This window comes from Hemiscyllium ocellatum, chromosome 15 (assembly GCF_020745735.1).
Source record: "Hemiscyllium ocellatum isolate sHemOce1 chromosome 15, sHemOce1.pat.X.cur, whole genome shotgun sequence".
Classification (NCBI taxonomy): Eukaryota; Metazoa; Chordata; class Chondrichthyes; order Orectolobiformes; family Hemiscylliidae; genus Hemiscyllium; species Hemiscyllium ocellatum.
The window spans coordinates 16,537,522-16,561,871 of record NC_083415.1 but is presented as its reverse complement, the minus strand read 5'-3'; the positions used below and the strand labels follow the sequence as shown (position 1 = coordinate 16,561,871).

At 40.7% G+C, this 24,350-nt stretch overlaps 1 protein-coding gene across 3 annotated transcripts in view; it reads right to left on the bottom strand.

The window, feature by feature from the left end:
• Window positions 1–21,221, bottom strand: part of LOC132822896 (pleckstrin homology domain-containing family G member 4B-like) — a 180,499-nt gene extending 159,278 nt beyond the window's left edge. For 2 of the 3 annotated variants that reach the window (XM_060836289.1, XM_060836290.1), the window contains exon 1: window positions 20,460–21,221. In XM_060836289.1, the coding sequence (XP_060692272.1) occupies window positions 20,460–20,462 (3 nt within the window). In that variant the 5' untranslated portion in view covers window positions 20,463–21,221. The remainder of the gene's footprint in view (window positions 1–20,459) is intronic. The other variant, XM_060836291.1, reaches the window with a different exon arrangement.
• Between the last annotated feature and the right edge of the window lie 3,129 nt (window positions 21,222–24,350).

Sequence of the window (24,350 nt, the reverse complement as noted above, 5' to 3'; positions counted from 1 at the left end):
AAAAATTCTCCTCACAGGATTGTTGGAAACTGTTATGCTTTTCATGCTGAAAAGGTCTTTGGTAGCCCATACACTGGCTGCTTTGTTTCAAAGAGTTCAGATCAATGCCGTTATATCCACCTTCTTCATTTATGATTTGTTGTTGGATAGCCTGTTCCCAACAAACAGCATGAAGAAATTCAGAGCAGAACAGTCAGATTTATATTTTACAAATGCTTTTCTTTCCCAAATTTGAGACAGAACTTAATGCCTGCTCCAATCTCACCAACACCACCCCCCTTCCCTCCCCACTCTTCAATGCTACCTACCCCAAATTAAGTTGGCAGTGGCAAGGCCTGTGCACATCTTTACCACATGTCTGCCAATTGAGGCTCAATTGAGTCATATGTGTACAACTGCCCACATACAATTAATGCACTCGTACACTTGATGCACACTTACACTTAATTCCCATTTCATTTGCCTTGTACCACCATTCGTACAAATGGTACAGGGTTACGCAAGGCAGGTAGTGAGATCTTTATTCAAAGAACTCAGTGCCAGAACAAGGGACCTGACATCAGTGTAAGGTGTCTCCACTGAGTGTACACCCTACCCTTTTCTCTGACTGTATGTGCCCCCACCAATAGCCAACCCCCGCCATCACACTCACTATCAACCAACTTGGAAAGACCTACATCCTGCCCTCGCTTATGTTTCTCTAGGGATCACAGCAAATTGCCCAAGTACATTAGTGTCAGTAGCTACCACTGCTGGTGGCATGGCAGATACTGGAGAGCTGACAGACATTCACAGGGATGTGATTTCTGCCCTCCCAGGCACTCCTGCAATTAAATGTCTCCCTGTTAAGGTGGCAGCTTCAGCAGCAGGGTTCCACACTGAAGAAGGATCACTGGACCCAAAACATTAACTCTGATTTCTCTCCACAGATGCTAGCAGACGTACTGAGATTTTTCCAGCAATTTCCGTTTTTGTTTCCGATTTCCAGCATCCACAGCTGTTTTGTTTGTTTTTGGCCAATTAAAGGTAATTCCCTTAACACTCCAAAAGAATAGTTGGCTGGTGATGGTGGGTGGTGGTAACTGCCAGTTTTGGTAATGAATGTTTACCCTTCCAGCCTTATTGGATTTCACTCTGCTTCTACAAATAACAATCTTGTGACTATTTAATATGTGAAAAATGATCAGAGTCCACAGGCAGCCCAGCAAAACCAAATGATATTTCCATTCTTCAGTAACCTCGCCAACAATCCTCCCTTCCATCCTGTAATCTTGAGATCTTTCAAAACTCTTCATATTCTGACCACCAACATGTTCTATTCACCCATCACTTCATACTAACATTGGATCCTCATGCAGCAGTGTCTTGATTTTGAAACACTTATCCCGGTTTTCAAATCAGTACATGACTTTGTCTTTGCTTATCTTTGTGGCCACCCTTGCTCTATTTCACACACCTTCCAGATTTTGGCCTCAATGCTGATTGAAGTTCATAAGGACCAGGAAGATGCTGATTGCCTCCAACAACTCACTTTGTTTATTCTTTCGAAGCACAAATTTATTTTGGATTTGCATCTCTCCATCTAAGTGCAGAGCAAGAATTGTATCTAATTTGGAACGCTGAAGATTTCAGGATTAATTCTTATCAAGTCACAGTCACACATCAGCCATGTGTTTTTTGATCTTCAAGGAGTCCCAGTCTGACAAGCATCTTACGTTTGGAATTTCTACCGTGCCTCATTGTTGGCAATCACTTCACAGCATTCAGCCATACCAACCTCAGAGAACACTGCATTCTTTTTAATTGTCTTCTTGTACAGTCCTGACTTCCTTTATATGTACCCATTCCCATGCACTGCACTCAGCACCCCATCTTTCAAACCTATGTCTTTGACTGAACATTTTGATTAGCTGTCTCCTAAATGTCATTTCTGTGAAATGGCGCACAAAGTTGCAATATGTTAATGACTTTTTAAATGCTTTGAATTGTTGCTGAATCATTGAAGTTACAAAAGACCATTTTGCTGAGGGATTAGGAATAATAGATAGACAAGAAAGCCGTTGACACAACATTTGAACACACTCAGATACTAACAATGAATGTACTGAGGATACAAGCTGAGAAAGCGTTGCCTTGTTTGTATCATGCTTACAAATATGCCTCGGGTCAAAATATCTTCAGATAATGCACTAGTGGACACTTTAGTACAGAATTTCCTTATGCTTATCTTAATATATGCACTTATTTTATTTTAAGCTGCTTAAACAATACTTCATTGCTTTCCAGGCCTGATAAGAAAAATTATGCTGATGCAATCAAATAGCAGAATGATTGGATCAAGGTGCAGTATTAGATATGACAGGAGAAAGTTGGAAAATAAACCCAGCTTCCAGGCCAGCTGGAAAAACATCAATAACTTCGCAGACAGAAAGAACAGAAGAGAAAAGGATACCAGGAATACTAGGCAAATAATTCAAAAAAACAAAGTCAGCTGCAGCAATGCCAGATGGAATAGAAGTGTAGACATCAGTTAAAGATTAAAAGTTGAATTGAAAACCTAACATTAATACTGGAAAGAGAAGTCAGGAATACCTGCTGTTTGGGTTCCAAAGAGACAACAATATTGAGATTTTGACGATATTGACAACATTGAGATATAATGAACAAAAATGAGATTTGAGGAGATACTACAAATGTTGAAACATTGTAGGATCAAGATAGCCGAGGAAAAGGTTTAAAAATGAAATAATGTTGAGGCTGTGAAAAGGCAATTGGCTGGCTCTCTATGTCAGCCTATCAGCATTTGCAATCCACAAGTACTTGCAAATAAGAATACCAATCCTACAATCTGACTAGTCAGCAAGCCTCAAACTGAAAACTGCTTTCTGCCAATGCAAAGCATTGCACATGCATTGCTTTTAAATATCCAGAGTTTTAGGTATGATTGCTACAAAGTTTTGCCAACCAGAGAGACATTAGAAATGTCTACCTAATGCATTATTTAAACCGAGTTGGCTCCTGAATTCAGTAATTCAAAAAAACATGCAATAATGGATAAATCCTGACATGACTTAATAAGATTCAGAGGATTTACATCCTTGAGAAAGATGCCAGAAGTCAGAAAATTCCTCAGGTTGGTCCGCCCACTTCAGGATAAAATGCCTGCGAGGACAGTTTTGTTTTATGGTGATGGCACCGGTGTAGGGTGCAGTTGAACCAGCTGATTCAGAAAACAAATGGGAGGCAGCCACAATATCCCAGGTGCAGAGGCAGGATGTTTAAAATGCCTACATCAATGCTGTTGGATGGCATCCTAAAACAGAAGAAAGGGCCTCTAGTGCTCACCCCACACACACATAGACCTCTGATCTTGCTTGTTTGCTGACTTATTTCTGCTGTCAATTGTACACTGTTTGCTTCGTCAAGATTAAAAGTTGCAAGTACTCGCAGTTTCAACTATTGATTATTTAACAGGTCTGGATAATTGATACCCTTACTTTGCTATAGTGAAAAAGAAAGTGGAAATTATTAATGAATGACTATTTGTCAAAGCACTCTTTTTACAAATCCTACTATTGCTACAGTGTTTCTTGCTTATATACAATGTACATTCCATGAATGGATATAAAAGTGTCTAACATAGAGCACAAGGGGCCACAGGATGTAAGTAAGGGAGAAACAAAGCTTGGTGCGGGTCAAGAGGGACTTTAGGGATTGGATCGTGCCAAAGCTTGGTGTTGGGAAATAAGGAGTCATAGGATTTTGTTTGAATGGATGTAGCTTGACAATGACCATGAAGGGCCATAAGACGTGGGTGAAGATGCATGACTTTGCCTGAAAGGGGCATGAAGAATATCTTTTGAATTCATCTTTCAAAAGATTCCCTCATGCAGACTACGCTTCATAAGAGGAGAAAGTAAGGACTGCAGATGCTGGAGATCAGGGCTGAAAATGTGTTGCTGGAAAAGCGCAGCAGGTCAGGCAGCATCCAAAGAAGGGCTCATGCCTGAAATGTCGATTCTCCTGCTCTTTGGATGCTGCCTGACCTGCTGCGCTTTTCCAGCAACACATTTTCAGCTACGCTTCATCAGACCCAAGGTTCCGGGACGCACAACTCTTTAAGAACCTGGCCTGATTCCTTCAAAGTCTTTCCAGTGAAACTGACCAGGTTGGGAGGGTTGGGTGTGGGATCACAACCCAAAGCAGGCCATATCCTTAAAAATCACTCCCAAAAGTCAGAAAGCCTGGAACAGGAAATTGACCCACCTACCATTTTAAGGGCCTGCCAAATAATCCTGGCCTGATGACAATCCAGGCAAGAGTATCCAGTACTTCAGGTTTCACTTGCATCACAAATTAGACTCTAATCTTCAATTAAATGTAGAGACACAGAAGACAAAACAGAATTTTAACTGTCTTTTAGGGAATGAGCAGAAACCATGAACAGCCCTGTTCTTTGTTGTTTTTGAGTGCTGACTGCCACAATTCTTCTAAATAAAAAAGTTATCTTGGCCTTGTTTTAATCAGAATCTTCATCCATTGGCTGTTGTGTATGATTTTGGACCATATAAATTTGAAAAGATGGGACTCACTGGAAAATCAGGTTTGCTGATTAGAAGTCATTCACTGAAATCATCTTAGAAGCATTACAGAGTGTGTCTAATGTTGCCATTGCCAATACATTAATGTTGCTTAAACTGTTGCACAATTGCATCTAACTCGAATGCAGTGTTGTCGAATGCTTCAGGCATGAGGGACATGTTGCTCATTTGGAATCCACATATAACTAACTGAAATTCAGAATCATAAAAATAAAGGATGAACAGGTTGATTAGAAAAATAGGTTAAATAAAGAAACTTTAAAGTGAAAGATAATAAAGGAGGGGTGCTCCAATGATGTAGTGGTAGTGCTGCTGCTTCTGAACCAGGAGGATTGCACATCTTAACAGGCTGATTAAAAATATAAAAGAAAACAGAAGATCAGGCACCACTGCCAGACATGTTATCCTGCATATGCTTTTGTGAATTGGTAAAATGGTAAAGTTATAGGCAAAGATTGAGGGTTTTGCAATCATGGTGGGTATTTTATATTCTTGAGTAGTAAATGCTGCTGAATGTTTGTTCAGTAAATACACACATTTTTGAAGTATATTTACTTCTAATGTTTCACTGGAGGTCGGGTGTTTTCTACCATAATTAATGATGAACTATGCGTTGCTACAACCACACCCATGGCTAGCCAGCAATCTATGTTAGGCAATAATGTTCTAATGTTTATCCTGATCAGCTGAAAACATTGGAAACACAAAGGACTTGATTCACAATGCTTCTTGATACAAACTTTGTGCTTTCCCAAAGCCATCATTATATCTACGGTCACAATATGGTTTGCAGAAATATTCCTCATTGTCTATTTGTCATGATTATGAACAATTTCAAGACATAATATATGTATTAACTCATGGATTAATAACACTAAAACCTATAATTACAAAGGAATGATCAGGTCCTAGGGTTACATTGGAAGAATGCTATAAGAGTGTAGGATGCCACACTGACATGCAGCAAATGTACAATTAGGTTCAATAGTTGCAAGTTCAAACTCGAATTCAAAATTAAGATGAGTTAGTTTTTAGTGTAAAACTGAGATTTCCTATATTGCCGGAAATGCCATTTTTCAAATAAGGTACGATTATGAAAAGAAAATCACATGGCAATATTCAAAACAAAAGGAGAATACACTCCTAGACCACAGACCATAAAGCATTCCTGAACCAATACTTCTAAAATCAAATGAACCAATTTTCTGCTGCTAGGTTGCCATTGTTGCCTGCTTAATAATTATCTTTGATGTGCAGGCAAAATTAACCGATTATAAAGCACTGTGACACACCCAGATTATGTGAAAAGATGAAAAATAAAAGGGAGGTCTTCCTTTTCACTGACTGAAGTCCACATTCTATGGGCTATGGAACACCATCGTTGGCTCTGTGATTATTAAAAATGAAAATTAAATATAGAAATAATATACTTGCACTATATTTGATTCTCTTTTCGAACACAAACATTTTCCTGGCAGTTAACTTGGGTTTTCTAGGAATTAGACCTTTCTGATACCCAAGTGAACAGAAATGCCATTTCAAAATGCCACCATGACTTCAAAATAATGATTTCAATCGTTTTTTTTCATTGAGGCGAAGGGAGATAACCAAATCAGTTCCCAACACCTAAGTCTCAGAATGAAGTCATGGACCTCAGGAGCTAAATGCAGAACAGGGAAGTTCAATCGTTCAAACAAACACTAACTCAAGGACTAGAGTGTAATGTCCACAAACTCACTCTGTTCTCTGCACAAGGTGTGACTCCACTGAGAAAAATCCATAACCCAGTTGCTACAATGTTAGCCACTGTAAGCTTATCTGTGGTTATCAGCCATTCCCTGAACAAATAACTACCTTTAGGTTACCATTCTCAGCTCATGGGAAAATGTTTCCTGTCCCATGTCCTCATTTTTCACCCAAACTATTAATCATTGTCCTGTATGTATATCTGTAATTTCTGAAACTGAACCATAAAAATTGATGATAACCTGATGAATATTAAGGAAACACGATGGAGGAATCTTCCATTTTTAACTGTGGCAGAAGGCTAGCAATAGCTTTCATATAATGGACGAAAGTATCCCAAGCTGTGTTACAGAAGTGCTATCAAATTAAACTTTACACTGAGGCACATTAGCAAACAATAGGTCAGATGATCAAAAACTTGGCCCATGAATAGTTTTAGAAGAAGTGTCTTAAATGATGAAAGAGAAGTAGAGGTGTGAAAACATTTATGGGAAATGGGATCCCAGAGCTTATGGCATAGGTAGGTGAAGGCATGGTTAGAAGTAGCAGAGTAATGAATAGCAAAAAGATGTAGTACACCGGAATTGGAGGAGTCGAAAGTGTGGTGTTGGAAAAGCACAGCAGGTCAGGCAGCACCCGAGGAGCAGGAGAACCGATGTTTCGGGCATAAGCCCTCCATCAGGAATGAGGCTTGTGGGTCAGGGCTGAGAGATAAATGGGGGGGGGGGGGGGGGGTGAGAAGGGAAATTAGGTGGGAAAGTGATAGGTAGATGAAAGTGAGGGAGACAGTGATGGACAAGTCCAGAGGGAGGTGCCGAGTTGGAGGCTCGGGAGTCCCAAGCCTCCATTTAAAGTTCACTTGAGAATGTAACTTTAAAAAAGTTCTGCGATTTACATGGGAAAGAACTCAAACCAACGTGTTCTTTTTAAAAGATGAGAGACTTAACAAACAATCCAGGTATTTTTCAACATATAATTTCATTTACATCACACTGTAAATTTTTGCTATAAATTCTATGTCTTACAATCATTTACCCCACATCCACCTGGCGAAGGAGCAGCGCTCTGCAAGCTAATGCTTCCAAATTATCCTGTCGGATTATAACCTGGTGTTGTGTGATATTTAACATTTATATGGCATTCCTTGGTTGCTATTCTAATGTGGATGTTATTCTCTTCAACAAATATGTTTTAATCCGCCTTTCAAAATAGCAGGCTTGGTCACTTGGCCCCTTCCAATCAATTCATAAATCAACATATTGCTTGTCGGAACTTCATCATAATTTTAGACTCACAGATGACTTTATGATGACTGCATTTCAAAACTGATTAAATCCAGCCCTGTTAAGCGGCTAAGCAATCAATGATTCCTGTATCTCCTTTCCAGGATTGCCCTGAACTTTTGCAAACATGGGTGGGGCAATTTAATTGGAGGGGAGGTAAAAATTCCCAACAATAGATTGGAGTTTTGCAATCGGGTTCCCTGAATCTCTTAGGTGGGTTGTTTCTTGGCAAGCACTTCTGCGTTCTTGAGAATGCCACGAATACTCATTGCACCTCAAACCAAGGGATGTATTTTCAAGGTTACAATCTTGTTAGGCAAAAACAGGAAAAGGTATATTCACAAATCCAAAGAATGGACATCATCTTCCAAGCTCCAATAAGCATAAATGTTTTTAGTGGCTTGATCCCTTCAGAAGGAAGGGAGTGCTTTTGAGCAAACTGTAGTGCAAGTCTGATCACAAAGCAGAGCACAGCAGATCTTCCATTCTCTAGTGGCACTGGAACCAAGTCCACCTAATATATTCACAGGTGCTGACCTCCACAAGCCATGTCTGTCCAGACTGCTTTTGTCAGTCAGGATAGTCTCCTGCTGTCATACATAGGGAATAAAAATTTCCCTTCTCTCCTGGATAACCATCAGGGGCAACCTTCAGGAGGCATTGTTAAAGTATGGCACCACTTTCTGCCTGGACTCTGCTGTATTCTGAGCTGGGTGAGATGAACAGCAAATACTGAGTGAAGTTCCTGGTTTGCAGCGATGCTACTCAGGTCTCTGGTAAATACAGTGCCAAGCTGATGAAGCTCATAAATTTTGACAGGTTTCAGAACTTCTTTCCCATACTTAGCATTTTCCCCATGTGAGAGTAGATAATGAGCTAACAAGAAGGTAATCACATGAAAAAAAACACCTAACCTATCCCTCAGCAGAAGTCACTACCCGGAGAAAGTGAGGACTGTAGATGCTGGAGACCAGAGTCAAAATGTGTGGCACTGGAAAAGCACAGCAGGTCAGGCAGCATCCGAGGAGCATGAGAGTCCATGTATTGAGCATAAGCCCTTCATCCTACATTCCTGATTAGATTAGATAAGATTCCCTACAGTGTGGAAACAGGCCCTTCAGCCCAACAAGTCCACACCGACCCTCCGAAGAGTAATCCACCCAGACCCATTTCCCTCTGACTGATGTACCTACGGGCAATTGAGCACAGCCGATTCACCTGACCTGCACATCTTTGGACTTTAGGAGGAAACCAGAGCACCCAGAGGAAACCCACGCAGACACAGGGAGAATGTGCAAACTCCACACAGACAGTTGCCCGAGGATGGAATCGAACCTGGGACCCTGGTGCTCTGAAGATTATCAAAATGTTGACTCTCCTCAGATGCTGCCTGACCAGAAGTCACTATCACTTTGACACATGGACCCTGGTATTCACCAGATCAAAGAGAGTCCCCACTGTGTCAAAAATTGCCAGAAGACAGCTGGAATTGCAAGTCCAAACCCGGTAAAGCCTCTCTCATTTCCATGGGAATGAACTTGGGATTGGACACACACATGCAGTTCCCAGAGGCAGCTGACTGTTGATGTGACCGGCTGGTTCCACATAAATGGGATCTTGAAGACCCTGAGGTCTGGAGCCCTGAGTGTGTAGACTGGACCAGATGAGAGCAGGTCTATTTTCAGTGTACTTCTTTTGGATTACAGGGGCACCCCTCTGAGGAGTTGAGTCACTCCTGCAGATATTGTCCTAGAATACCTATCCTTTGAGGCTGGCTTCAGGGATCCTTCAGTGAGAGGCTCAGGTTGGGAGAGTTAACTCTGGAGAAGATTGGGAGGAGATGATACATAAACCACTTAGCAATATCCAGACCTGTGATAAGTGTCAAGAAGTCTCAGACTGTAGGGGTTACCATTAAACAGAAATGGAACTGCGTGAGCAACAGGACTACTATGGCTACAACAGTAAGTCAAAGCATAGGACAAGTAAGTCACCACGAGACAACTCAAGACCTACCCGCCATCTGCAAGGTACAAACCAGGAATGTATTGGAATACTCTCCATTTGCTTGGATGAGTACAGCTCTAATAACACTCATAAAATGTTATATCATCGAGGATCCACTTAACTGGCATCACAACCATATCCTTCAACATTCACTCCCTTCACCACTGATGTCCAGTGGCAGCAGTGTGAGTGCTCTACACTAGAAACAACTCACAAAGCCTTATTCGACAGCACCTTCTGAGCTGGAAATCTAGAGTGGACAAAGGCAGCAGATACACGGAAACACCACTGCCTGCAAGTTCCCCTCAACCCCGAAATAAATATTCAACCATTTCTAGCATTAAAAAAGCAAGTTATTCCTCTGTTGTATGCTCAGGAACACAGAATATGAGAGCAGCAGTGGGCAGCTCAACCCTTTTAAACCTGTTCCAGCATTTAATATGGTGATGGAGCAGTACCCTATTCCTGCTTCCTCTCCATATCTTTTGAACCATTTCGTCCTAAGATCTACGTCTTTCTTCAAAGTCTTCAATGTTTTGGCCTCAACAGTTTCCTGTGGCTGAGGAATCCACAGGCTGATCAGAATCTGGGGTAAAGAAAGTTCTTTTCACCTCTGTCATAAAAGGCCTATCACTTCTCCTTAGACTCTGATCCTTGGTCTGGACTCTCTGATCATCAAGAACATCCTTCCTGCATCTATCATGTCCAATCAGTTAGAATTTTTTTTTATCTTTCTATATGATCCCTCTCAATCTTCTAAATTCCACAAATAGAGTCCTAACTGATCCAGTCATTCCCCATATGTCAGCCCTGCCATCCCAGGATCAGTCTGGTAGATCTTCATTGCACTCTCTCCATACCTGGAACATCCTTCCTCAGACAAGGAGACCAAAACTGCACACATATTCTAGTTGTGATTTTATCAATGTCCTGTACAGTTGTGGTGAAACATCCTGACTCCTGTACTTGAATCCTCTTAATATGAAAGCCAACATACTATTTGCCTTTTTCACAATCTGATGGACCTATAAGTTTATTTTCAGTGACTGGTGTACAAAGATATCCTGCACTCATTGCACCACATCCTTCCCCAATTTATTGCTACACAGATAATAATCTATCTGCCTGTTTCTTCTCTCCCAAAGTGGACAGCCTGATATGTATTCACATTACACTGTATCTGCCGGGTATTTGTCCACTTACTTAATTTGTCTAAATCACACTGAAGCTTCACTGCATCCTCCTCACAGCACACACCCCCAACCAACTTTGTGTGACCTGCAAACTCTGAGATATGACATTGGGTTTCTACATCTAATTCATTGGTATATACTGTGAGTAGTGGGATCCAAACACTTATCCCTGTGGTACCCCAGTTATCATTGGCTGCCACTCAGAAAAAGACCTGATTATTTCTAATTTTTGTTTCCTGTCAAAAGAAACTACCTTCAGAGTTTAATTTATATTTAACACATGCACATATCCAGGAGATATGACTGAAGACATTTAGTTATCCTAGGTTAAAAATCACACAACACCAGGTTATAGTCCAACAGGTTTAATTGGAAGCACACAAGCTTTCGGAGCGACGCTCCTCCGAAAGCTAGTGTGCTTCCAATTAAACCTGTTGGACTATAACCTGGTGTTGTGTGATTTTTAACTTTCTATACCCCAGTCCAACACCGGCATCTCCAAATTTTAGTTATCCTAAGGTGGGAGAAGCCAGACTGTTGGCATTTACCATGTTAACTATAAACCAGATCTTTGCTTAATGCCATGTTGGTTGTAGGTTTCTCATCCATGTTTTCAAACCCATCCATTGCTTTGTTCCTCCATATCTCCCTCGCCTCCATGCCTACAGCTTTCTGAGTTATCCACACTCCTCCAACTTTGGCCTCTTGTGCATCCCTAATTGCAATTGCTTTGGCATTGGTCTCTTTGGTTGCCTGAAATCTGAGCTCTGAAATGACTTCCATGAACTTCTATGTCACTCCACTTTACTTTGTTCCCTTGAGATGATCCTCGAATCCTAACTCTTTGAGTTTTCAGTTATTGGCCCTCATATCTCTTTCATTTGGCTCAATGTCAAACTTGTTTGATAACCAACCCATGTAGGAGCATTTTACTGTTTTGAATGTCCTACAATAAATATTCTAAAGTTATTGCTGTAGCATTTGAACTATTTTGTTTCAAGAGAGCATTCTAGTGAAGACTCCGGTGTTAGAAATTATTTAAGTCGCAATTTTAGAATCAGTCAAATGTTAAAATACTTTAACTGTTCCTGAATTTATAAATAAAGTTGGATGATACTCTGCGAAATTCTGAGCTTCTGTAAGTATTACTACTGATTTAAAGTGTGAATCTGGTTTGTGATTACACTTAATCCAACAGCAATCCCATAATCTGGATTATTGCAACTGCCCGTGTCTGTGCAGACAGTGTGACTAAGCAGCAGCGTAACTCAACAATTTAGATCATCAGCAACACGCTGTTTATAGCAACTACCAACAATAGGTGGCAGCATCACTTCCACACAAAAGGAATTATGAGAAAAGAACCTCAAGAAGTGACAGTGCTCCAGGTCCAAAGACAGTTGGTTAGCAACAAGATACAGCCAGGTCCAAAGACAGCAACAAGATACAGCCAGGTCCAAAGACAGTTGGCAACAAGATATAGCCAACACCGCTTGCGAAGGAAATTGACCAAAATAAGAAAGGGTATGAGTGTTGCAGGCCACAGAGGAGTTCAAGCACTGTTGAGTGATTTAACATTGCAAACTGGCACTGACTGTCTAAAGAAGCAGAATCCTTGATTACCTGGCCCAACAGCATTGCGATTCTACCAATACCACTTGGACACCAACGATCCTTTCAAGTCCATCGTTACCTTCTCAAAGGAAACCAGAAATAGACAATAAAGACTCAATGGCAGAAGTGGGTACTGCAGATGCTGGAAATCAGAGTTTAAATTAGAGTGGTGCTGGAAAAGCACAGCAAGTCAGGCATCTGAGTCATCTGAGGAGCAGGAGAGCTGATGTTCCAGGCAAAAGCCCTTCATCAGACTCTATAATAGGGAGATTAATGCTACAACAGGTGAGTGAATATCACTACTCTATCAAGCAATTTGTAATTTTTCAATCACTTGTCATCTTAATTCTTTATTCCATTTCTGTGTTCCAATTCCTGCACTTTTCTAATGAAACCCCAGCTCAAGGAATACCAGCTCCTGCTTCAAGAGGGTATTTTTCAATTCTCTGGACTCAACACTGAGATCAACCATTTCGAATCATAACCACTGTTTCCACTTTTGTCAATAGCAGCTCCTGCCAGTGACCCTCCTCTCAGCTTCATTGGATCCATTTTTTTTACCATTACCAATCTCTTTTTGCCTTTAACTGCACAATCATTTATTTCGTCATTTACACTTTTGGACTGTCCACTCTCACAATTCCTCATTTTTATTCTTTATCCCTTTTCCACATTTTTTTTGCCACTGCATGAATTGAAATCTATTTTAACATCCTTAATTTTTCAGTTTTCTGTCCTTATTTCAGATTTCCAGTACCCATGGTAATTTCTGGGGTTTTTTGTATGCACATAATAAATACAGCCTGTAATGTCTATTCTGCAAAAATGAATAAAATATTGTAAGAATTAGTTCAGTAAACATGCAAAAGACTGACTAAAAGAGATATTATGGATATAATTGCTCGGTAGTACAAAACATACAATTGCTAAAAGACACAAATTTAAAACTTTTCATCTTATACTGATCAGGACTGGGATGTAAGAAATCTAAATTTGAAATGGAACCTCAATTAATCCAGCATGAGCAGTGGAGGGTGGCTGCTTGGACAATGGCTGGCAAGGAGATGCAGCTAGAACTGTTAACTGTAAATCTTAGTCAGCTGGTTAACCTCAGAGTGGACAGGTAGGGGATGTTGCAGCAATTGGCTATCCCTATAACCCTCTCTGCAATGTAAAGGTGCAATGCATGCACAAACATCTTTTACCTTCTTATAGAACAGGTATGTGAGTGTAAATACATGTAACATTCAGCATACACATGTGAAATGTACAGCAAGCCTGTCTAATAATCATAAATTGTTTTCTGGTGTATTTCTTAAAACTCACAGAACTTTATAACTTTAACAACTCACTCAATGGAGTTCAGTTTAATGATGCCACAAATAGCTGGTGTTGCCATGGGAATCCCACTAGCTAACATTTTTGTTGGTAACCATGAGAAGTGTCTTTGGAGTAGTGACCACTAACCTCCTACCCCTTGCCTGCTTCTAATATGTGCATAAAACATTTGCAATATTTCGCTCTGCAGCTGAATTAAACAAGTTCTGTACGCACCATAATAAACTATATCCTGTGCTCAAATATACCACCGAAATGTAACAATCAAATAAGCTCTCTTTCATGGGTTAGTTATGAAGTTTGCCAACAGGTTCTCTACTCTGCTCTACCACAAACTACTTTCCCTGAGTGCACTGAGATTCCTACAGTTCCATGTGGCATAAGAACACCATTTTTTACAATCTCATGAATATGAGAATATGAATATCCATTTGTTCACTGCGTAAGCTTGATTCTGCGATAGGCCTATTTAGACCTATCCTATGCAATCGCAGCTATCTTGATCCATTCAACACTGTTTGTGTATCACAAAAAAGTGGTGAAAAGGCTGATAGCTACACTCCTGGCCCTGAAGCCTGTCCAGGCTAACTTAGGATGCCATGGAAAGAGCAAGTGTCTTAAGGATTGGTGAAGCTAGCCATCTCATGTTTCTACTTTGCAGCAAACACACAAGTGGTTTTCCCCACTAACAGGAAGCTGCCATCAAGCCAAAAAGACACTGTCCTGACCACACAAATGAGTAATGTGGTATATGTGTTTTAGGGTGATGCCAGGTACATAGGTAGTGTGTCTGAAGTATTGGCAGACCATGACAAACAACATATCTTTTTAACTGTGCACAGTGAGCAGTGATCCAACCAACCTACTCTTGAAAGTGTCAGAACAGTGTCTAGCACTTAATGTAATTCTGCTATTGGACAACATTTACTAAATAATCCAGACTGCACTAAGGCAGAACCCAATTTAAGATTATTATTTGTCAGCCATGCAGCGGGTTTCATGTTTGCACACAAAGTTATACATATTCACAATTACTCTCCTGTTCTCTATAGGTAAAAGGAGTTTGTACACATATTGCACTTTTTTAAGTAGATTGCTAATCCCTATCAGATTTGCCATGGCAGTGCCTTGGCCAGAGAAGATCGGCAGCACTGTGGCTCAGTGGCTAGTACTGCTGCCTCACAGCACCAGGGACCCAGTTTCGATTCCAACCTTAGGCGACTGTCAATGTGGAGTTTGTATGTTCTCCCCGTGTCTGTGTGGGTTACTGCCAGGTGCTCTGGTTTCCTCCCACAGTCTAAAGATGTGCAAGGAGTGGATTGGCCATGCTAAATTGCCTATAGTGTTCAGAGTTGTGTAGGTTAGACACATTAGTCATGGGAAATGCAGAATTATAGGTTAAGGGGATGGGTCTGGGTGGGTTGCTCTTCAGAGGGTTGGTGTGGACTTGTTGGTCCAAATGGCCTGTTTTCACACTGTTGGTATTCTATGATTCAATGGTCTGAAAGATTTGAGGTTAATCTGCTGATGGAGATTGACAGTTGATAGTTCTTGTTGCATCTCCATGCTAACCATAATCCAACCAAACATAGCCTTCTCCTCATGCTGTTTAAATTGGTGCTACTTTTCTAAGTTTGGCTTCTTGCATCACAATCTTGATGAGTGCAAGTGGAAAACCTTCAACTTTGTGTCTGTTTGTAGCAACATTACAGAAACAAAGTGAAGTATGACCTTTTTTTCTTGACTGAACAAGATTATTTGTAGAAGATCCAGTAAACTAGGCCCATTATTCAGTTCTTAATGAATTCATCAGAACTTAAATATTACTGAATAGAGAGACATGTTTCTAAAGGTTTTTGTCTTGTGCTCATCAGGACTGAAGCAAGAATATCAAATTTCAAACAATCACCACAATTTAGAATACAGGAGAAATAGCTCCCAATTTGATTGACTAATTTGGAAATTTCTTAGCATTGTTATTTCCTGGAGTATATTAGGAGACTAAGTATGCTGGTTGTTTTTTTTAAATTATTTTAGCCTTTTCTAAACATGACAAACTTTTTTAAAAAAAACCCCACTGCATCAGTGACTGATCTTTGAAGAAACTACAAATGCCAATCCCAAAGCTGTGTACCTTGGTGCAGTACTGAAAGGCCCCTTCCATCAAAGTTGCAGGGGAATGGTTATGGGATTACAGTTCTGAGGATGGACTGAAGGAGATGAGCTTCTTCATTTTAGAGCAGAGAAGGAAAGGAGGAAATTCAATAAAGGCATTTAGAAAGAATAAAAGGCAGAGAAAACATTCTCCAATCAATAACCTGAAAGCACATATTAAGGTACTTGAGTAATTTAACAATATTTACCTTCTGGAAAAAAATGGTCAGAGACAAAGAACGCTTTACAGGTGTCATGGCAACAAAAAAGTCAGCAATTTCTGGAATCCACTTCAACAAAACTACACAAAAAAATTCAGAGATTGCCATCTATGATTTCCTGCTTTGCCACAGGGGATACTGTGGAAGTCCCCACAGATGGAAATCTTTAGAAGTCACTTGAATTGAAATAAACTTCTATTTATACACCATAGCTCATTGTAAAAACCTTTGAACAAATTAAACGTTGTTAATTAAAGTGTAATTGGGATTTTAACAGGAAACTTTGTTCATAATAATGACTAAAGAGACTCTTTGGTCCTTAAAATGAGTTTCATATGCATTTTTTTAAATTTGTGGAATCTCAATGTCTCTATTATGAGAAAACAGCCCGCTTAATTGATTGCAACCAGAAACACAATGCCTAGGGTACCATCATCTACATGAACTTAATGCCTGCTTTCAGTTTCACTGGGTGGGTGAAACAGAAATTTAGAAAAACTCAACCCTAAAATCTTTACCATCACAAAGACCATTTTTATCACTAACGTCACCCACTCCAGGTGACTTGCCACTGAATTCAAAAACCCAAGCAATGACTAACATGAGAGTAGTATAGCACCAATATGTCATGACATTCAATGATAGTATCATCACTGAATTTCCCATTATCAATATGCTGAGAGTTACCATTGACCAGACATTTAAGCAGAGCAACTACATACATAACAGATCAGATCAGGGGCTGGAAATTCTCGTGTGAGTATCCCACCCACTGACTGCCCTAAACCAGTCCATTATCTACAAGAGAAAGTTGAGGGAGAATGATGGAATACTCTCCATCTGCCTCAATGAATGTGACTGCAACAACTGAAGAAGCTCCATGCCATCTAGACAAAAAATTCTGCTTGAATTGTACCCTAATCACCACCTATAGCATCCCTTTTCTCCACCCCCAGCAGTGACAGAGTGACACACTTCAGCAATTCGCCAGGGTTCTTTTGACAGCACTTTCCAAAGCTTTGACTCTATCAACTGAAAGGAGGTTAAAAACAATGACTGCAGTTGCTGGAAACCAGATTCTGGATCAGTGGTGCTGAAAGAGCACAGCAGTTCAGGCAGCATCCAACGAGCAGCGAAATCGACGTTTTGGGCAAAAGCCCTTCATCAGGAACTACCTATCAACTGAAAGGTCAAGGGCAGCAGTTGCATGGATACACCATTGCATGCAAGTGCCCCTCCAGGCCACACACATAGAAACACAGGAATTAAAAACTGAAGTAGGCCGTTTGATCAACAGAACTGGCTGTGCTATCAGCTAGATCATGACTGATCCTTTGATCTCAAAAACTCTTCTCTCCCTATATGCCTTGATTGTTCTCTCCCTATATGCTTTTGACAGCTTTAGCTTGCAGAGCTGTATTTTTCCTTCAATACATTCACAATTTGGGTCTCTCCAGCCTTCTGCAGTGGAGAATTTAAAGGTTTGCCACCCCTGAATATGTGCCAAAATGGCAGACAGTGTATCCTGATTTCTTCATCGCTGGCCAGGGGAAACATTATTCCTGCATCCAGTCTGCCCAGACCTGTCAAAATGTCATATATTTCAATGGGATACCTTCTCTTTCTTTCACATTCCAGTGAATACAGGCCCAGTCGACTTAATCTCATACAACACACCTGCCATCTCGGTAATCAGGATGATCAACCTTCACTGCATTTTCTTTATGGATGTACATGTTTTCTTGGATAAGGAGACCAAAACTGCACACAATACTCATAGAGCAGTCTCACCAAAGCTTTGTGCAACTCCAATTAGAGTTCTTTCATCCTTTACTCAAACCATCTTACAAGGAAGGCCGACACACCATTTAGCTTCCTAACTGCCAGCTGCCCCTGCATGCTCGCTTTCAATGATTAGTGTATAAGAGCACCCTTGATCCCTTTGTAAACCAACATTTCCCAATCTATCACTGTTTAAATAATATTCTGCCATTTCAATTTTGACTGAAGTTGGCAATGTTACATTTATCCACATTATACTGCATGTGCTATGTACTTACCTACTGACTTAACTTGTCCAAATTACCCTGAAGTCTCTTAATCTTCTCCCCATTCACATTCCTACCTAGTTTTGTGGAAATATGAAAATATTTATCTTGATTCCCTAATCCAAATTGTTGCTAGTTGAAGAGCTGAGAATGAAGCACTGATCCCTGTGATACACCTCCACTGGGCAAATGACACATCTATTCCTTTCAATTTACTGCCTGTGAACCAGTTCTCAACCCATGCCAATATATTACCACCAATTCCATGTGCTTTGGTCTTGCACAATAAGCTCTTATGTGGGACTTCATCAAAGGCTTTCTGAAAATCCAAACACACCACATCCACTATTCTCCCTCACCTGTTCTGCTGAATACATTCTCAAAAAGACTTCAACAAAGTTCTGTTAAACACATTTTCCCTTTCATTAATTCATGTTGAATTTATGTAACTCCCTTGGTAATTTCTAAGTGTTCTCTTATCATATATTCTTTATATTAGACTTCAGCACTTTCCCAACTATTGATGGTAGGCTCATTGATATGTAACATGCTGCTTTCTCTCTGTCTCTTATTTTTGTTTACATGGTATACACCCTCCAATTTGTCAGAACTTCAGAAGCAACAGCCACTATTTCATGATATAAATTATTATTGCCTACTTCTTTATCCGTTATCAATCCCATTAATTTCTCCAGCACTTTTTTGTTTACTAATACTAATTTCTTTCAATTCTGCCATGCTCAAACATTATTGCTTCCCTCGAATTCTAAGAAGTTGTTGTGTCTTCTTCTGTGAAGACAGAACAAAAGTAGCTGTTTAATTGCATTGCCATTGCCTTGTTCTCCATTATCAATTGTCCCATTTCAGTGGCAACTGACCTACATTTGTCATAATAGACCATTCTCTTACATACTTTCTCAGCTCTTACAGTCCACTTTTGTGTTCCTTCAAGTTTACTCACACTCATATTTGTACCCTCAGATCCCCTGGTCTTTGTTTTCAAAATTCTAAAGAGTTAGTTACTTTTTCTAGCAACTTTATAGATCCCTTTTTGAATATAATATTATCCTCAGTTTGCTAAATTTGTTTTTATAGTTTTGCTTATTTTGTTTGATTAAGCTACATTTCCTGATGTGCTCTTTCACTCAGGTGAAATATACAACTGCTTGAACCCATGCCTTTTTCTTTAAATATTAACCACTGCCTATCTACTGTCACACCTTTTAATGAAGTTAAGCAGTCTTATGCAGTCAATACACCCTTCCGACCTTTGTAGCTGCCTTTGTTAATATTTATGACCCTAATTTCAGTTCAGACTACTTCACTTTCTAACATGTTTTGGTCTTTTTTTTCCCTTAAGAATCCCTCAGACAATAACTTTGAATTGGAAATGTATTGCCATTCCTTCGCTGTTGTTGGGTCAAAGTCCAGGAGTGGGTGTTTCTACAGAACATGGGCTGCAGCAATTCAGGAAAGCAGCTCCCCGTCAGCATCTCAAGGGCAATGAGGAGTGGGCGACAGATGATGGTCTTGGAAGTGAAGACCACATTCCTCTTATTGAAGGAAAAACATTTATGTTCCAGACAAGACTAATACTTTCCCTTGCAATCTTCCCACACTCAGGTTCCCATTAATTCTGCTAATTGTATCATATCCATCAGACAACATCTCACAAGCTATAACACTGAAATTAACCTTCCCTCAGTCAGTGACAATAACCAGCTTTGATTTGTGCCTGTGTCACACATGCCCTCAATGCCTAGAGATTCCCAAAGATGAATTTGTTAATGCCCATTTATTGTTCAAGTAGGATATTCAAAATAACACCACAAATATGAAAGAAATATGAACGATTAGTCATGAAATTTAATGATTGCCAATATTAATTATAAAATACATCTAGCATAAACAGACATACGTATCACTTATGCCTGTTATTTCTACAATTAGCAAAGATAACCTTTGAGTCTAGCTTCAGGAGGTAAAAATACACTTAACATCTGCAATCAATCAAAACTTAATAAACAGTTTTCTTGCACAAAATACCAAGAAGATTCTTTCCTGCACTATTCCAATCCTGAATAATGTTCTAAAGAATGTTTCTTAATGCATTAATTTTTGAAATACTGCATTTTTTTTAAGTTTAGAAATTTCACACGGAGTTCTCGATAGTATGATACGATGAATATCCAGCTACAAACTTCTCAAAGTCAACATATCAAAACTGGATGGGGGATGAAAAAAAGAGCTTTACCATCTTCCTCAGAGTATAGCCGACATCCCATCGAATAACAGCATCGTTTCAGGATGTATGATCCGCCCCCACCATCTGTATTCTGAAGAACATGCCTGTACTAAGGGTCAACACTCCCCACTCATAACGATCAAAGTTCTGCATTCAACTGCGCTCACTGTTAGGTCTCTCCAAAGCGGCAGACTCGGAGAATGTAGCAAGACCCGATGAATTCAGAACTCTGCTGAACTCAGAAAAGTGATTAGCAGTGGGAGAAGCAATGCATGAATGTGACTCCTTCAGTGGATAAGTGCTCTGATTTTAAAAAAGGGGAGGGAATGGAGGAGGTCTGGGAAGAGAAATCCTTCTTCAGAAATTCCCGAAACTTCAAGTCTGTTCACCAGTTTTTTTAAAAAAAATGCATTCTTCCACTAAAGGCATTGAAGTACCAGTTAGAATTGATCACAGTTCTCAAAAGGTTTCCAAATTCGAACGGTTCCGGAAAGTTCTCCCATGCAGTTGGTTACCTTATTCTATTACGTACAAGCTCATTTTTATCACTTTATTGACAGGACATTTTCATCTTGCAACTAATATTTGCACTTGTCATCGAACGAGAGCCTCTGCTGCTCTCAGAGAGCTTTATAGTGCTCACAGAGTCTAAAACGTGCTAAATTCTCTCCCCCCACATTGTAAATAGGTTTACAGCTTGGCCAAACACAAAGCCTCTTTCACAGAACACGGCTGGCTCTATCTTTGTGCCCCACAGCTGAATACAGCCCCAGTTATACTGGAATATCCAGCACTATGTTTAGAGCTGTCTGAGCCGGCAGGTCTGTCTGAAGCTATTGGAGATCACTTTGCTAATGTACAGTCCAAGGCGTCTCTTTCTACTCAGTAAACACATAACCCCTCCTCCAGCTGTCTGTGCCAGGGAACAGCCTTCATGTGCGAAAATATATCTCGATCTTGTGAAATGCTCCCTCGAAAGAACTTGATTTCAAGAATTTTAATGGGCTTTTGCTATCTACGTTTCTGTGCGGAGGTGTCATTAGTGTGAGGAAGTGAAAAACTCTGTGCTACACTGTGACAGTTCCAGGATAAAACTGCAAACACACACCACGCTGAATAGGCAGTGCATATCCACTAACGCCACAAGGTGTGAATAACCTGTTGAAATCCACTTGTGATAAGGTTTGAGAGTTGCAATTATTATAGCTGCACTTTCCAACCAAGACTTTTCGTATGTAGTCTGAATTCATATAGTGTCAAGGAAATTTTACCCTGAAATGTTTCAATTGTGGGATGTACTAACACAAGGCTGGTTAATTCCAATAATGCAGATGTAATGGTTGGTTTTTAATGCCCTTCCCTGATAGTACATTTGATTGGTGAGCATTTAATCAGCTGGGTGATTAAATCGGTGATTAAACCTCTATATCAATGCCCACTTTATGTCTGATGCAGGAATACCCATTGGTTGTGTTCCACTTGAAGCCATTAAATTGGCTGGTTTTAAACTTTCTGGACACTCTTCTGGTCACCACTGACAATATCTGACTGCAGACATAAAAAATATTCCATCCCGGCAAAACTAAAATAGTTGGTATTGATGGGGGCACAAAAAGGGCTGTCACAACTAGGACTGAATCCTTTCTGAACCTGGTGAGATCACATCTCCTTAGAGGACACCATACTACCATGGGGAGCAAGAGTGATTTCCTGAGTAATGGTCGCTGCCAGCCACTGGCTGAACTCCACCAGGGTCATCCAGTGGATTGCAGAATGAAGCTATGTCTGGTGGCCAGGATCTGGTGGCCATAGCTGCATTGGTGGGCCAGCAGCATCTCCCCATCCGTGGGAATGGCCAGGTAAACCCTGGACTCAGTTACATGCCGACTATGGCCAGTCCTTTCATGGGCTCAATGATCCTGAACATTGTGGATACCCATCAAAGTGGTTGCACGTGCATAGAGTTTACTCGGCAAACTCGGGGATGATGATTGAAAAGCTGTGAGCAGGTTGTTTTGTCTTGGATGGTGCCAGCTTACAATGTTCTTGGAACTGCATATTCCATCACACACATAGCTCTTGCCTTGAAAATGGTGGACAGGCTCTGGGGAGTCAGGAGATCAGTTATTCACTTCAGGATTTCTCACCTCTGACATGCTGTTATAGACACAGAATTTAATTGGCTAGCCCAGTTCAGTTTCTGGTAAGCCACAGGATGTTGATAGTGAGGATTCAGTGATGATATTACCATTGCATGACAAGGGGCGATGTTTAGATTCTCTTGTGTTGGTCATTTCCTGGCAGTCTGGTGGCGTGAGTATTACCTGCCACTTTTGAAGCCTCAGGCGACTGACTGTGTGGAGTTTGCACGTTCTTCCCGTGTCCGGTTTCCTCCCACAGTCCAAAGATGTGCGGGTCAGGTGAATTGGCCATGCTAAATTGCCCATAGTGTTAGGTAAGGGGTAAATGTAGGGGTATGGATGAGTTGCGCTTCGACAGGTCAGTGTGGACTTGTTGGGCCGAAGGGCCTGTTTCCACATTGTAGGTAATCTAGTCTAATGTAAGTAATCTAATCTAATCTAAGTAAAAAGCTATAACTCTGAGAAGGCAGATACTCAGTCACCAACTCACCCTTCATATACATGTGCACACTACATAAACTCTGAGCAGCTAGCTCAGACCCAGATCCAACAATGACAAGTAATTACTTGAGTTCCAATGCTTATCTCTGCCAGCCAGGGCTTCCTGATTAGCCCAGGTAAACAACCCCAAGCAAGGAGCGTGTAGTCACCTGGCCCTGGTTCCAATCACTCCATCCCTCCCCCTACTAAGTCCTGCTCTTTTTCTTGTAGCTTTTCCTGGGACATTTTCACCCCACGTCTGATTCCTCTGACACTGACTCAGACCCAGGCAGTGAATACCTGACCATAGCTTGTCTCTCAGACCCAGAGTGTCTCGGGACAGTATTCTCCTCTTCTTTAGCCGTTACTGATATTGAAGCGGCATCCATCTTGGACTCGGAGATTTCTAGTCTGAGGGGGAAGTCCTATGTTTTCCAACATGTTTTCTTTTTCAGAGGTACCAGAAATGTTTTGCTCCTGCCCTGTTTGTGAGGTAGCAGCTTTCAGGTGATCCACATGTTTATTCAGGACAGTGTCACCCACCCAAACTTTGAATGTCATGGGACCTGACCTTGTGTTGACCTTGCCTCAGGTCATTTCCATGGTTTCAACACTAAACTTCATCCTCTGAAGTAAACTGTCTCTGTTACTTACAGGAAGCATGTGGCTCACATTGGTGTTCCTGCTGCTGTCTCAACCCCTCAACAGGTACAGGACTATTAGGTTTAACTTAGTGTGGAAATTTCTCCCATTAGTAATTCCGCTGGAGCTAACCCTATAGTTGCGTGAGGGGTGGTCCAATAATCAAACAGGAACTGTGAGACAGTTTGGTATCTAGTGAAGCTGTAGACTGATTCTTCAAGGTTTCGACTGCACTTTCTGCCAGACCATTGGACGATGAGTGGTATGGAGTTGTCATTCAACTTTAGGAATTACTTGAGTTCCAATGATATCCCATTGTCCACAACCAATGCTCCTGGAAGTTCATGTATCAAGGAGACAATAATTCCTGGCCCAGCCAGCGATGCCAAAATTCCATGAACAATTGAAAAAACAAGAGGGGGTGACTTTCAAAGGTCCCTCCCTTCCCACTGCCTAGTTCTTTGATCAGGCCCTCAGTGCTTTAGAATGAGGGCTCCCCTCTCCTCCCTCTCTGACCTCTTTTTAGCCTCCTTCCTGGTGAGACCTTCACCCTCTGCTGGATAAAGATCAGTAATCATAGGGTGAGGTTATTAAATCAGCCAATTTAATGGCTTCAAGTGTAACACAACCAATGGGT